This window comes from Oryx dammah, unplaced genomic scaffold (assembly GCF_014754425.2).
Source record: "Oryx dammah isolate SB20612 unplaced genomic scaffold, SCBI_Odam_1.1 HiC_scaffold_21, whole genome shotgun sequence".
NCBI lineage: Eukaryota > Metazoa > Chordata > Mammalia > Artiodactyla > Bovidae > Oryx > Oryx dammah.
In genome coordinates, this window is record NW_024070205.1 from 8,998,383 (window position 1) to 9,014,737 (window position 16,355).

General features: G+C 41.7%; 1 protein-coding gene across 1 annotated transcript; it reads right to left on the minus strand.

The window, feature by feature from the left end:
• Positions 1-8,586: 8,586 nt before the first annotated feature.
• SLC30A1 (solute carrier family 30 member 1) lies at positions 8,587-16,116 on the minus strand. Its single transcript, XM_040263109.1, has 2 exons — positions 14,928-16,116; positions 8,587-13,183 (listed from the first exon to the last, which is right to left on the minus strand). Exons 1-2 carry the CDS (start codon positions 15,541-15,543, stop codon positions 12,279-12,281), a joined length of 1,521 nt encoding a protein of 506 aa, XP_040119043.1. The 5' UTR covers positions 15,544-16,116; the 3' UTR covers positions 8,587-12,278.
• Positions 16,117-16,355: the final 239 nt, after the last annotated feature.

Below are 16,355 nucleotides of genomic sequence, written 5' to 3' on the forward strand. Positions count from 1 at the left end.
CCGCTCTCTTCAACTAGAGAAAGCCCACACAAAATAACCAAGACTCAGCACAGCCAAAAATAAACAAATAATTGTTTAAAAATCTAGAGTAATACTCAGTCTCACTAAGCCTCATTTTATGATTGGTTGAGGGAGAATGTTTGCCTCCTGGGATTATAGGGAGGACAAATAATAATTTCCTGAGTCCCGTGCCAAGGACTGTACATGCAATATTTCTTTAATCCTTACAACAATCCCATGAATCTATACCGCTCTTGTCTCCAAAGAGACCAAAGTGATGTGCCCAGGGCAGTAAAGAAAGGAAACAGGCCACAGGACTTCAACTCTCTCTCCAAAATCCATGCCTTAATCATCACCCTGGATGGAAAATGAAAGTGAAAGTTTGTGTGAATAAAATGCTGGGCCCTAACGGACAAAGGGCTTTCCTGGTAGCTCAGCTGGTATAGAATCTGCCTGACATATGGGAGATCTGGGTTTGATCCCTGGGTTGGGAAGCTCCCCTGGAGAAGGGAAAGGCTACCTTCTCCAGTATTCTGGCCTTGAGTCCATGGGGTCGCAAAGAGTCAGACACGACTGAGAGACTCTCAGTTTCACTTTCAATGGAGAAAAGAGGGGCCGGCAGTGTCCCTTGATGTCTCCTCCACCCAAGCCCCTCAGCAGAGCTGCTGCAATACTGCCCCGGGCTCTGACAAGGAGAAGGAGCAATCACTCACCAAGGGGTGGCTCACCCCTGCACTCGCCCCAGCCTGGTGACTTGCCTTGTCTTTCACATTCAAGAATGATCTCACTGTCTCCCCAGCCACCACACCTGCCCCTGCAGGATTGTCTTTGGCACCAGACCCTGGGACTTGGTCACTTATGCATAGAGTAAATAATATATAAGGAAAAAATATTTTAACTTCAGATCAATTGCTATTCAGATATCACTAAATTTGTTCTATAAGCTTCTTTTAAATGTGATTTCACCCTGGAGTAAGAAGGAAATGGTGACCCACTCCAGCATTCTTGCCCGGGAAATCCTGTGGACAGAGGAGCCTGGCAGGCTATAATAGTTCACGGCGTCTTGAAAGAGTTGGACATGACTTAGTGACTAAACTGCAACAACAAACCAAAGGAAATCTAGAGAGCAATACTGATAGCAGATAAAATGGAAAGTAAGGCTAAAAGCATTAAAGGATAAAGATCTTCACTTTAAAACAAGTTTTTTTAAGTCTTCAAGAATATATAACTATCATGAACTTGTATGCTTCTACTAATACAGTTCAGGCATACGTAAATGAAAAACTGATAGGATCACAAAGAAAATTGGATAAACTCACATTCACAGTGGGAGACTTTAACACAGCTCTCTTAGACAGTGATAGACAAATCAGACAAAGTGATGAACGAGGATGATATATTTGACAGCTCTATTAACAGAACCATACACCCCCCTAAAATAGAGATCATACATTTTTGATGTTTATGTGGCATATTTACCAAAAAAATTAAGTCACAAAGAAAGTTTCAACAAAATTTTTAAAGATAAATAAATGTGATCTCACAATTCAACCTAGTGCTGTTTAACAAGTGGCACAAATTGACTTCTTTTTAAACAAGAAAAATATTTGTAGACACATATATATGCACATATATAGTTTTAAAATATAAGTTGATATATTATTGATACCATGTGTTCCAGCATCAAAAATGGTCAAAAGTGCTTTCAAGACCTAATTTATACACAGAATAAAATTAACTGGGTTTTTTATTTTTTATGCATACAAAATACTAGTGTTTAGCTTTAAATGATGAAGTAAGAGAGTCTCAGGTTGCTCTTTGCAATCCCTTCTCCACAAATCCCACACTGCGGGCAAGAGCAGTCTTGACTTCCAATAACCAAAAACACCACACGGGGTGGAATCTGCACCCTCTTTTCTCTTTTGTATCAATATATTGGATTTTGGAGGAAGGTAGACATTTTCATGTCCTATTAAATAAGAGTTATCAAACGAATGTGACACAGTAATCTGGGGAAAGCAGATATTGAAGCAATTCTGCAGAATCTTTTTTTTTTTTTGCTGCTTATTAATTTATGTTTCAAATAGCTGCCTCTTCTGTGACTTGTGTCTAAGTTATAATTAAGAGAGCAAAAATCCAGCTGAAAACCGTAAGACAGCCAAGGTCCCAAAGCAGCTAATGATGTTCAGTAAAAATGCCTGAGCTGCTGACTCAGAAGTTAGCTCACCAGACCTACCCAGGCATGTTCACCGGCAACGCACTCAGAGGTTCTCAAACAGTTCAGTTACAATAAAGGGGGGAATGTGGAAATTATATGGTCCGTTGATTTAGAAGGAGGTGGAGAAAGAGGAAAAGAGAAAGGAGAGGAAGAACATGGAGGAGGAGAAAAAAACGAGGAGGAAGGAGAAGGGAAGTGGGTGTTATCGCCTCCTTTGGGTCTGCTTCTCCGGAATTGCAGAGGGTGGCCCAGGCCTGTTGGGTTAGTGCAGTGGAAAAGCACAATCAGGACTCTCCATTCTGTCATACCATTGTCCCTTAAAAGGATTGAATCTCAGCTGAAACGTTTCTCAGGTCCAAGCTTTGCCCTTTGCAGAAATCATCATCAGACTACCCAACAACATGAGGGCAGAGAACGCACACTCAAATCCATCACTGACCCTCCACAGCCTGCGTGAACTGTGGGAATTGTCTCTTTTGTTTTGAGCCTCAACCATGTTCTTCCTCCCCAACGCTGTCTCCCCATAGCAGTCATAGGATCAATCATCAGGTAAACAACTGTTTGTCCTCAAGATACTTTACTATCCTGCAGGTAATGCTTGTCACAAAAGTTGCCTGGAGGGGTAAAAAGAGTCTAACGATTTTGAAAAAGAGAAATGTGGTACCATTGAAAAGAGTAAGAAGAGTCCAGAGTGGGATTAATCAGGGTCTTGTGTGCCTGAGTGCACATTAAATCGCATCTGTGCTGTCCTGTACTGTGTTTAGTTGTTCAGTTCAGTTCAGTCTCTCAGTCATGTCCAACTCTTTGCGACCCCATGGACTCCAGCAAGCCAGGCTTCCCTGCCCATCACGAACTCCTGGAGCTTGCTCAAACTCACGTCCATCGAGTCGGTGATGCCATCCAACCATCTCATCCTCTGTCTTCCCCTTCTCCTCCCACCTTTAATCTTTCCCAGCATCAGGGTCTTTTCCAAGGAGTCAGTTCTTTGCATCAGGTGGCCAAAGTATTGGAGTTTCAGCTTCAGCATCAGTCCTTGCAATGAATATTCAGGACTGATTTCCTTTGCGACCCTCTGGACTATAGCCCACCAAGCTCCTCTGCCCATGGGATTCTGCAGGCAAGAATACTGAAGTGGGTTGCCATGCCCTCCTCCAAGGGATCTTCCCAACCCAGATAGCGAAGCCCTGCCTCCAGCATCTCCAGGATCGCAGGTGGACTCTTTACCACCGAGCCACCAGGAAAGCCCAAGCAAGGCGTTAGGGGGCACTAATTAGGTTCAGAAAAGAGAGAAGACAGAAAGAATGGAGAAGAAGGAGGAAGAAAAAGAAGGAAAAAGGGGGGAAGTAAGAAATAAGGGAATAGGATGCAAACTGGCTAATATTTATTGAGCACTAATGAAGGGCAGGAATTGTTCCAAATGGTTTATTTATGTTGATTCATTTAATCTGTAACAACCCTATAAAAAACACTACTAGTATCCTCATTTTTCAGATGAGAAAGCTAAGGAAGACATCTTGCCAAATGTTACACAGTCAGTGAGTCTGGGATTTGAAGCCTGGCAGTCTGACTCCACAACTAACCACTTTGTATACCATGTAATTTGAAGAGCCTCCATCACTCAGTTCTCCTACCCTCATGTCATAGAGCAATTGGCTAAAACATTTAGCATAGTGCCGGAACACAGAATGTGGTAGAGAGGCTTCCCTGGTGGCCCAGTGGCTAAGACTCTGTGCTCCCAATGCAGGCGGCCCGGGTTCAATCCCTAGTCAGGGAATTAGATCCTGCATGTCACAAGTAAGAGAGCCCATGAACCACACCTAAAGATTCCATGTGCTGCAACTAAGACCTGGTGCAGCCAAAAGTAGGGGAGGTAGGCACAGGCTCATTTTTGCCCCATGTGGTCCTCACAAGAACCTTATAAAGGATGTATTATTCCCATCTCACAGATCTGAAAACTGAGTCTCCAAGAAGTACCAAATCAGCCAAGGCCATATTCCTAATAAGATGTGGAGGTGAAGAATGGGCTAGAGAGAAAAGAGAGAGGAGGAAGGAGGTGAGGAGGGGGAAGCAGGCTCTAAGTGGAGCCAAGGGAGAGAGGTGAAAGGAAAACGGAGCCTGCGGTGGTGAGTGCTGCTCTATGGTCACCTCAGGGGGCCTCCGGGCTTTCCAAGAGGACATCTCTAATCCACACAAAGCTGATTCACTCACCCTGAGCTCTTCTTTCATTCAGCTGGCTCCTGTCACAACATACGAGGAAGTCTGGACTCCCACCAAACCCCATAAGGAATTGCTTATCCCTGAAGCTTGATATCGCCACATAAAAACTCAGACCACATGCATAAAGAAAACCCCGATTGTATTTCACGTATTCAACTTTAGCATCTTCTTCCTACCTTAAAACCATATATCAATGTTTCATTAACTTACTTATCCAAAGAAAGTGATTGCATAAGCATGAAACAAAAGCTATACCATCATTTATGGCATTTAGCCCTTTTCTGATAAAATTCTATTTATAAGTTGGTCTGTACTTTAACTTCATGATAGCAAAGGTTTGGTAGTAATAAATATAGAAGTTTAGTGTATCAATCATATTTATGTGCTAATAAATGTATATTAGTTTCTTATTGCTGCTATAACAAGCTTCCACAAACTTAGTGGCTTAAAACAAGACAAACATACTTTACATGTCTAGAGATCATAAGTCCAAAATGGGTTTTATGAAATAAATGCAGGCATCAGTAGGCTACACTCCTTCTGGAGGTTCTAAGAGTGAATTGGTTTAAATTAAAGTCTCACACCTCCCAGCTCACACTGCTTAGAATGGCTATTCTGAGACTGTTTAAATCAAAGTCTAACAAATGTTAGAGAGAATGCGGTAAAAAGGGAACCCTTATAAACTGTTAAGGGAAATGTAAATTGTTAATTGGTGTACTCATTATGGAAAAAAGTATGGAGGTTCCTTAAAAGACTAAAAATAGAACTACCATATGATCCAGCAATTCCACTCCTGGGTATATATACTGAAAAAGCAAAAACACTAATTCAAAACAGTTAGATGTGAACCCCAACGTTCATAATGGCAACCCACTCCAGTAGTTTTGCCTGGAGAATCCCATGGACACAGGAGCCTGGTAGGCTTCAGTCCATGGAGTCTCTAGGAGTTGGACACAACTGAGCGACTTCACTTTCACTTTTCACTTTCATGCATTGGAAAAGGAAATGGCAACCCGCTCCAGTGTTCCTGCCTGGAGAATGCCAGGGATGGGGGAGCCTGGTGGGCTGCCGTCTATGGGGTCGCAGAGTCAGACACGACTGAAGTGACTTAGCAGCAGCAGCAGTGTTCATAGCAGCACTATTTACAATAGCCAAGACATGGAAGCAACTCAAGTGCCCATCAACAGATGATTGGATTAAGAATATGTGAGATATAGTCAACAGTATATACATAACCCTCTCTATATATAACAACAGAATGTTACTCAGTCATAGAAAATAATGAAATTCTGCCTTTTGCAGCCATGTGGATGGACTTAAACAATATTAAGTTTAGCAAAATGAGACAGAGGAAGACAAATACTATATGATATCACTTATATGTGAAATCTCAAATATGATACAAATGAACTTATTTACAAACAGAAATAGACTCACAGATATAAAAAAAATAAATTTATGGTAACTAAAAGGAAAAGGAAAGAAGGAGGGACAAATTAGGGGTATGGATACAAACTACTATAAATAAAATAGATAAGTAACAGGACATACCATGTAACACAGGGAATTATGCTCATTATCTTGTTATAACCTATCTGTGCTCACACTCAGTCCTGTCTGACTCTTTGAGACCCTTTGGACTATAGCCCACCAGGCTCCTCTGCCCATGCAATTTTCCGTGCAAGAATACTGGTGGGTACAATTTCCTCCTCCTATAATGGAACATAATTCTCAAAAATACTGAAAAACTATGTTATATGCCTCAAAGTAACATACTACTGTAAATCTATACTTCCAAAAAATAAAGTGCAGATAAATTTTGTCTAGAATTGTCCTTGACGTTTTCACAATTAGAAGAAAAATTAGGGTCAATCCTTAAAATTTCTATTTGAATATTCAAATCCATACTTTAAGGGCACTGGTTTTGAACCCCTTTTACAATGCCAGAAATTTGATTCTTATACTCCAAAAAAAGATATGGTTTCCATGACCAATTCAGTTGGCCACATCTGCACTGCTTCGTTAAGCAGAACAATCTTCTTAACCTCTCAGAGGAGTTCCTGTGTACCTGGTGTTTTCAATGGCTGTTTTAAGTCTCAGAAATCAAATCTTCAGGTTGTCTATTTGACTCTGTAGGAATGGAACCTTGGTTCTTGGACTTTAGGATGGGACTGAAGTTCAAACAAAGCACAAAGAATCTATGATACTCGGTGTGTGTAAAAGGAGGAAAATAGAGATAGCATTTGGATCATGTGGGAGAGACTGGAGGAGTCCCACTGGGTCAGTCCTTCATGACGGCCCAGGGCCAGCCTGCCGCCCTCGGAGACATTTGAAAAAGTTGGGGTGTGTTGATGTTGAGCCGGGGGAAGTGGAGGAGCTACAAACACTTGTGTGGAAGGAGGTTGGGTTACTAAGTTCAGCACAAGAGACACTTCTGTACTATGATACATTTTCTCACCCAAAAGCTAATAGCATCTCTGTCGAAAAGCAAATCACCTTCTACCTGCATCTCCTCATTCACATTTAATTCAGTCACCTCTGCTCTCCAGTTCTCCAAATGGCCGGTTTTCAGCATAAAAAGTGATGCAGGCCATAGGTGTTTGTGCTTCAAGGGGAGCAGTCCCTACTTTAAACCCTTGTACTAATAGTGGCTTAGCTGACTGCTTTGTAATGATGGCCACTGTCTGCAAGGCTAGACTGAAACCAAGAGACACTAAATTCTAAAAAATAGTTATTCCTCTGCCACGTATAATTTCAATGACAAACCATAACTTCTGGTTTTTCATCTGGTGACTATGCTGATGTTTTTTGTAAGTATCATATACTGTAAAATGTAATTTTTTTTCCCTTTGGCCCATCTATTGCTGCTTGTTGCATGAAAATTTAAAAGAATTCTTCATTCTGAATTTACTTATGAAATAGGTTGTTGACAGTTCAAAGTAATGGGAAAGCATGCAACTTGATGCCTTCTAGATCTCTTGCTGAATTCCAGTTCTGGCTCCGTCGCTATCTGGATGCCTTTGGGTAAGGTACTTGATATCCGTTGGTCCGCCAAATGGGAATAATGGAATGTGGCTAACAGTTTGTAAGGATTAAATGAAAATGTGTGTGGCTGGTAGGTAGTAACTGCTCAGTATATTTTCGCTGTTAATAGTGTTATTGCTATGTCCTCTTCCACATCTGCCATTCCTCAATATTCTTTCAAACACCTTTGAATGCTTAGTGTGCTAGACTCTGAGGAAATAATGAAGATAGCTCTGACCTCATAGAATTTATAATCTTTAAAAAGGAAATAGGTTTGTAAATAAGCAATGCAACAAAGTGCTACATTACTTGATTTAAAAGAGAAAAGGCTATATAGGCTATAGTGAGGAGAGGGCAAAAATTGTCAATTCTGAAGGCTCAGAAATGTCTAAGGGATTTCTTTAAAAGCAACACTGTCATTGATTTTCTTAAGCATATTTTCATCTAATTCAAAAGCAACAGCTCTCGTCCAGATGTGCAATGCATAGTACATAAGGTTTTAGGAAATGTTGGCAGTACTTCTGGAAAGACCTGGTAATTCTTCTCTGAATGATTAATTGTAAGATACATGCTAATAAGAAACACAGTGGGCCAAAAGGAGTGGTTAAGATACCACTGATTGTATTGATGCACTGATCTCAGAAAAGTTCAAGTAGGAAAAAAATGTGGAATCAATTGTAGTAGTCTCCTCTGGTGCTCAGACGGTAAAGAATCCGCCTGCAATGTGGGGGACCCAGGTTCGATCTTGGGTCAGGAAGATCCCCTGGAGAAGAAAATGCTAACCCACTCCAATATTCTTGCCTGGAGAATTCCAGGGACAGAGGAGCCTCGCGGGCTGCAGTCCACAGGGCCGCAAAGAGTCAGACATGACTGAGTCACACACACACACACACACACACACACTTTTAGTCTCCTCTTATCCAAGTCCCCCAGTGGTTGCCTGAAACCATGGATAGTATGATATTGGTTCAATCCCTGGTCTGGGAAGATCCCACAGTCTCCAGAGCAAATAAGCCTGTGAGCCACAACTACTGAGGCCATATGCACAAAACAATGAAGTAGATATTAAAATTAGTTTATTTTTCTACTTAACTTTTAATAAATGAGAAGAAACACAGTAGTCTGTCTCATAAAGAACATTTATAATACATAACAATCCATAAAGCCTCATGGTGAGGTAGGAACAGCTTTGGAAAATACGCACAGTCAGAAACATACAAAAAGTTAGGTAAAATGTTGCAGCACTAAAGACATTTTATCTGCATCTGCATTTCATGAGATGATAATTGCATTTAACTGTGCCACAACTGGCCCAAAGGACACCCTGTGACAGACACAAAACAACACAACATAGAAGTTTCATAAAGAATCACAGAATACACTGATACACTTCATTGTGCTGTTTCAAGGCAGAACCATAACATGGCAATTTGTGTCTTTTTATATATAACCACATATTAATTGTATGTTACATTCCCTTCAGTATCTTTTTGCCAAAGACACTGAACCATAAAGTTTTTGGTTTAAAAGTTTAAAATGAATGACATACAAAAGGCTCCTGTGCCAGTGAAAATGACTGCTAAGTATTTCAGAACTTGTTAGTAAAACTAAATAGCATTGCCACATAATAGCGGTAGAGTTACATCAAAATAGTGCTATTATAATTCCTGTTTCAGATGGTCAAACACTGTATGACAGTTTCAATTTAAAAAACAACGAACCCTCCACCTTCCCAAGTTTTAACACTGTTTTATGACTTAACTGAAACTCTATTAAAATAAATATTTCTATATTGTAGGATTCTCCATACCTGTGTATGTGTGAACATCTTAAGACAGCAGGTAAATGACATTTCATCAAATGATATTTGTTTATAAACAGTAAAAATCTACAACTCAATACCAGTTAGCCTACTAAATACTTCACATTAGGTTCCATAGGCCTTTTCCTTCAGAAGTTTCAAAAATTCAAAATTAACTGAGGATGTTAACAAGATACAAACATTAATAGTCATACACACAGCAAAGTTTCTGAGTTTTTCACTTTTCCTTTAGATTCTAGCTCATTCTTTATACAGGGCAGATGCTCTCTAAAAAAAAAAATTTATTGAACAATCATATAACTAAAAGGTGACAATGGAGAATTAAATCTCTCTCATCACTAAGGCGGAATTTAAGTTGGAAAAAAATGTCTGGGTTGGTTTTAATTCAGGCACATGCAGCACCTCCATCTTACTAAATTGAGACAACAGACACATTTCTAAACACATACTCTAAATACACTGATCTTGCTCAAATATAAAAGAGCCAGCAGGAGAGATGCACCTCCTAGAACTGATGCAGTGTTATAAAACAGCATTTAAATAGTGGGTTTAAGTCTCCGAATAATTAATGGAATTTCCCTCATTTTCTTCCAGGAAAGAATAAACTATTTTGGAAAAGACACTTAAATCCCACAATATTTAAATATAAAAGCATTTTTAAAAGATAATGCTAATATAGCTAAAAATGGGTTAGAAAGTGCATTGTAAAGAAATAAATAATTCTCTGCTAAAACTGAAAAGGTGGGTCAGTGCCCACTGATTTTGCTATGACAGAAATTCTTTGAAAAAGAGAATCCTATGGTACCACTTTGTTACTTATGAGCTACTTAAAATTATGAAAAGAGAAATAACTAAAATCTAAAGGCTGTTACTTTCAAAGCACTTTGAAAAGAAAAATAGCCCTTGTCCCATGCTTATACACCATTAAAAAAAAACTTATTTCAGTTGATGTCTTATGCCTTATGCAACCTTTAATAGACCCAATAGAGCATTGTAAAGAAAACCTCATTGAATGTAATATATATTACCAGTTATCCTTTTATATCACTACTGAAATATTTCTGTAACATAAATTGTTTTGAGATCTTCAAAAAATGGTAAATCAGGAATGTACATGATATAATTTGAAGCTTTCTCTTGTTCATTCATATGAAATTCCAATTTCATGTTTAAAAAAAATGTTTGCAAAATTCCAAGTAACTACCAGTTTAGGAATTGAAATATACAATATCAGAAGAGTATTAAATGATAAAGATGTATTGCAAATTGGCAGGTTATGGTTTTGGCCCATTATAGTAAATATGAACTTACAAACTGTGTTCCTAAAATTACCTCATTCTCAATGGAAAAATCGGGTGTTCTTAAACAGGCCCATTGCCAGCAACAGGCTTATACTAGGAAAAAAATCACACCGTCTACCATAAAAGATCATCCCTTTAAAAAGTTAACTGTCAAATGCCAACGTTTTCATCTTAAGACCCACTAAACAATGAATTATTTCAAATCCCAGAAGGTAGCAATCCCCAAAGTAGTCAGCTATAAAAGGTACTAAAGTAGTCAGGATACCTCGTTTCTAGAAAAATAGAGCTATACATGATAACTGATATTAATATTCATCCTTTTGAGGACAAAAATCTAGTTTCTTCACAAAGCATAATCCCTCTATCAGAAAAATATAACTTAAATACCCTTAAATAATATTTGTGTATGGATTTGAAATCCATACGAACAATGAAATAGCCAAAAACAGTTTCCTGTATAGATACTACGACATCTTGCAAAATAAGCCACTATTGGAAGGTCTGAGCAATGTCAAGACAGAATGACTTATAGAATCTCAATTATTAATTTTGTCTTAACTAATTTTGCTTTTTGACAGTTTAATATCCAAACTGCATTAACCTTCAGATTTTTCTCTCAAGTCAATGGCTCTTGGCAAACACAAGCATTGCTGGTTGGGCTCAAAAAGCTGTTTAAATCCATTCATAATTGGTCACTGTGAAATGCCTCTGAAGTTATTTTTAAAACTCACAATTTAAAAGATTAGATTAATAAGCTTTCATTTAACAGTAATTATTAAATTAAACAGTCTTAAAAATATTTATTGTATATATTTTATGAGTAAACTTTCAACTCTGTTTCTAATGCCAATCTTTCAAAGAAAGTAATGCTGGTGAACACATTCATCTTTTAGGCTACCTTTGTTTTTGTTTTTTTTTTTTTTAAAAAAAAAGTTAAAATTCTCAGAATAATTTAGATATGTAGTCTGATTATTAACTTATAAGAATCTAAATATTTAATTTGGTAAAACTTCCTTCCCTGTTCTTGCTGTCCATATGCACTATTATAGGTATACTAGTTCAATTTAATTATCTATTAGAATAATACTCAGCAACATAGGATACAGAGTAGTAACTGATCTTCAGTATCATAAAACCCCATGTGAAGAAAAAAAAGAACTTTTCCTAATAATATTCATGAGTCATTCTTAAAATATGCTGCCATTATGCTATGTAATGATCTCAAAGGGCAAGTAAATATTACATAAAACGTCAAAGGATACAGACCTGTTAATTTTTAGAGTTCTAGCAATTATAATTCTAACAAACAAAATATAACACTGGGGGAAAAGAAAAGCAGAGAAATTCCAGTAACAATTTAAATTTATTTATCCCTAATTAGTTTTTTACCATTGAAAAACTGGAAATCAAATAGCATTATGTTATATAAGGTTTATACTTAAACAAAAATGTAACATAGTGTTAAAACTGGCTTTCCAAAACTGTTACAGCATAGCTGTACTCTGCACTAATAATCACAAAGTTGTAATATAGAACTCTGTTAAGCAGTCCCATTATGTTCTTACAAAAATAGAATTAAACTGTGTGACCAGACAAGGACTTCAATTACACTACTTGGCAAACATAGAATTTCAATAGAGTCTTTTTTCCTCTTGCAGTTTAAAGCAAAAGTCAAACATCACATCTTTTTCAAGACTCACAAAGATGATTCAGGTTGTTTGTTTGGCATTTTTTTAATCTCTATCACAACAGCAGGGATGTTTTCAACTTTAGTCCTCTTGGGCTGCTTCTCTAGATTGTCACTAAGTTCTAAACAAGAAATGCTAACTGATGGGGCCTTTTCTGCATCCTTTCCAGACTGGGCTTGTGGCCGTGTCCCACAACATTGCTTCAAAGCACACTGAGTTCTGCAGGCAAGTTCACACGGGACTACACTTGACTTAGAGCCTACACTAGCAAATTCAGGCTGAATGGTGGTAGCGTGAATTCCGTGATTATGGAAAACGTCTTTAATGATCTTAGCCACCTGCATGTATGATGTCGGGTCTTCACATTTTATGTGAGCAGTGGCAATGATTCTGCTTCCAGCAAGTTGCCAAACATGTAATTCATGAACTTCCTCAACTCCTTCAACATTTCGAAGTTCTTTTATCAAATTTTTGATATCAATTTGTTTAGGAACAGTTTGGAGAAGAATAAGAGCAGACTCCTTAAGCAATGGATAAGTTGTGTAAAGAAGTATACAAACCATTACAATACAAAGAGTTGGATCTAAATACAGTACCCAGCAAGGACCAGCCTCTTGAACTGTTGCCTGAGTACTATTAACTAATTCTACAAATGCTTTGCAGGGGTCAGGTACACATGGGTTCACACAAATCTCCCCTTCAGGACAACCTTTCCAATTAAAGTAAAAGACTAAGGCATTTACTACCACAATCACTGAACCCAAAGCATCTCCAAAGACATGCAGAAAAACTCCACGCATGTTAAGTTGTCCAGTCTTATCTTCATCCTCTTCCAATTCCACCTCTTCAGGTTCTCTGATAAGATTCCCATTCACTTGTACTTCCATTGCATCGTTTCTGGACTTTTCTGGATCTACAAAGAAATAAAAATTCTGTATCAAACACATCTAAAGTGTTTATATAAACATTCTTGCCTAATTCCATTCAAGAGATGGAGGTGAAAATTTTTCATAAAACATACGAAGAAATGTGCTCAGAGCAATTTAATATAAGTTGACATACTGGGAACAGGCCAGGATATATGGTCAGGGCTAAATTAAGTCATTAAGATGATACTACTTTCTCACACTCCAACCTCCTACCTTCGCACTTCCAAATGAAGTTCACCTTTTCTGTGGGGTCCTGGGAACATTCTATACTTGTTGGCATATATCAAAAACAACAAAATTGAATGCTATCACACCAAATCATACGCAACTATGGATAAGTCTAATACAAACGGCTGACCTGACACAGAGCTCTAGTCACTTTTCATCATTAAAGTGTTAAGGTTAACTTTCAGACTTTTGTCACTTATAAATGATAAGAATCCCTTGATAGAAGGGGTTTAGAAACTGACAAATCAACCATACAAGCCTATCAACAATCACACAGAGACTTCAGGAAAAGTTGGAACTAAATGATCACTATCTACCCTACTAGCTCCTTTAATGGAATTATACACACCAGAACAGCTTAATATTCTTTGGAATAACTCCTTGCAGAGTAGAAGTGAGAGGAAATTCCATTGTTCATTAAACATTTTCAATGTACAACTTCAATTTCATTAACATGATATCCTGAATCCTAGAAAGAGGAAAACTGTCTACGTAGTGTCATCCATGTGTGGTTTCACACAAATAGGTAAACAGAAATTTATATTTCCATTTAAATGGAAAACAGTAGGAGGAAATACACCAACCTATTAAAAATATCACTGAGATTGGTTCGTAGGGCATTAGGATGATTCCTTTTCCCATCTCCTCTTTCAACACCTATTTCCCAATTTCCTTCCAAGAGCACTTAATGTTTAGAATGAAAACTACACATTAAAAATACAAGATGAATAAATTATCATCACTTTTACCTTAGTACAAAAACGACAAATCCTAAGTGAAATGTTAAAACATGCCTCCCGCAAAAAAACAAAAAACATGCCCAGACAGGTCTTAAGTCTAGGATTTTCAGGATTGGGTTTAGACTTTAGAAAATTAACCGAAACATGCATTGTTGTTCATAACAGAAACCTTTAAACAAGATTTTGAGTTCAGCTAAGTCAATCACTAAGATCGCTCTGAATACAACATTAAGAAACTTGTTTGAAGGGCAAAAGCACTACTTGGGCAGAGCAAGGTTCCAAACATCCAACAACTAAGGACCAACTGGAGATTCTCTCCGGTTTTCCAAGAGGGCCAAGAAATTTAATTAGGAAGCACTGCTGATCCTGCTAACGCCAAAATCAGACAGTCTCTTGGAACGACAGCCCGTAAAAGACTGCCAAGTGCAGTTGCGGACCGCAGCGGGCTGAGGCTCACCTCCTGACCTTTTGCCCGTTCTCACCACCGCGGTGCCATCTACACCCCCATACAGGGGGCGGAGGACGCACTTCCCCGGCTCCTGACACCCGGCTGACAGCAGGGGGCGGGGGTGGAGCGGGTCGTCTGTTTCGGCTGCTTCCCCGCAGGTGCGGGAGCCCGCCCGGGAAGGAGCGGCCCCGAGGCGGCGCGGCGCGGTCGGCTCGGGCGCCAGGGGGCGTGCGGGCCACCCCGCCCGGGGCCATCCCGGGGTCTGGGCTCCCCAGGGCCAACCACCTGCGGCGGCGACTTTTCTCTCCTCACCTGTCTGGTCCAATTTCAGCCCGTTGGAGTTGCTGCTGTTGGCCACCAGGATGTTGGTCTCCTCCTGGTCCGGACCCTGCTCGCCCGGGGTCACGGCGTTGTCGCTACCCCCGGAGCGGCTGCTCTTGCTGCGGGCCCCCTTGGGGAGGCCGTGGCTGTGCCCCCCGTGCGAGTGGCTGTGGCTGGAGTCGTCGCCGAAGCCGCTGTGGTGGTGAAAGAGACAGAGCCCCAGCACGTTGACCACCAGCCCCGCCACGCCGACCCCGAAGACCACCAGTGGCTGCTGCATCTCGTGCGGCTCGATGAAGCGCTCGATGGCCTCCAGCAGGATGGCGAAGCAGAGGCCGGTCAGGAAGATGGCGTTCACCAGAGCCCCCATCACCTCGGCCCGGATCCAGCCGAAGGTGTTCTTCTGGGTGGCGTGGGTCCGCCGGGCGAAGCGCTCGGCCACCAGCGCCACCACCAGCGCCAGCACGTCCGACAGCATGTGGAAGGAGTCGGAGAGCATCGCCAGGGACGTGGTCACCCGGCTCACCACCACCTCCAGGACCATGAACATGAAGGTCAGTAACAGCATGCAGAGCAGCCGGCCCCGGTTTCGACCCCAGCACCCCATGGCTGCGGCTGAGGAGACCGCCCGAGCGCGGCCCGGACACTCCTGAGGAGGTGGCGAGGCGCCGAGGAGCCGGCGCCGGAGGGAGGGAGGGCGAGCGGCGCGGGGCTCGGGAGTCTGCCGCGGGGCCTCGGTGACTGGACAGGGGCGGGCGAGCCCGGGGTCTAGCCGCCGAGCCCCCGCGCCTGCGGGCGTCCCCGGCCGGCCGGCGGCGCGCAGCTCCTCCTCAGGCGTCCGTCCTCGGAGCCGGCGCCGAGGCCCGGCTCAGCCCCAGCAGCCCCCACACACCCACAGCGGGGCGGCGGCGGAGGCGGCAGGGAGCTGGCGCTCCCGAAGCCCGCCGACAGAGAGCCGGAGCAGGAGCGAGCGGGCGGGCGGCGGGGGCGGGCGACCGGCAGCTCAGCGCTGAGGAAGCTCCAAGCATCTGCGGGTTCTCCGCGCAGGTCTTCCCCTCCCGCGGTCTTCCTCCGGTGTGGCGCGGACTGAGGAGGCGACGCCTGAAGAGCTAAAGAGGCGGCGGCCACGGCTGCTGCACTCGGCCCGGTGTCGGGCGCCTTCTTCGCCACCCGCCACCCCCCCCCCCGCCTTTGCAGACGGTTTACAAAAAAACTTTGCTTTGCACTCGGAACCCCCGTTTTCACACGGACCCGAGCGTGACAAGGCCTCGCCGTCCCGCCCACCAGGCCCGGCACGTCTTCCCATTGGCCAGGACCCCCTCACGACAGCCGCCGCGTCCCGCCCACCCACGCTCGCTATTGGGCGGAGGCTCAGAGGGGCGGGGAGGAGGCGGTGTCGCGGCTTCAACAGATGGGGGC

Coding starts and splice junctions, on each gene's coding strand:
- SLC30A1 (XM_040263109.1), bottom strand. CDS start 15,543: ATGGGGTGCTGGGGTCGAAACCGGGGCCGGCTGCTCTGCATGCTGTTA. Junction 13,184..14,927: donor GCTGAAATTGGACCAGACAG/GTGAGGAGAGAA, acceptor ATTTCTTTGTAG/ATCCAGAAAAGTCCAGAAAC.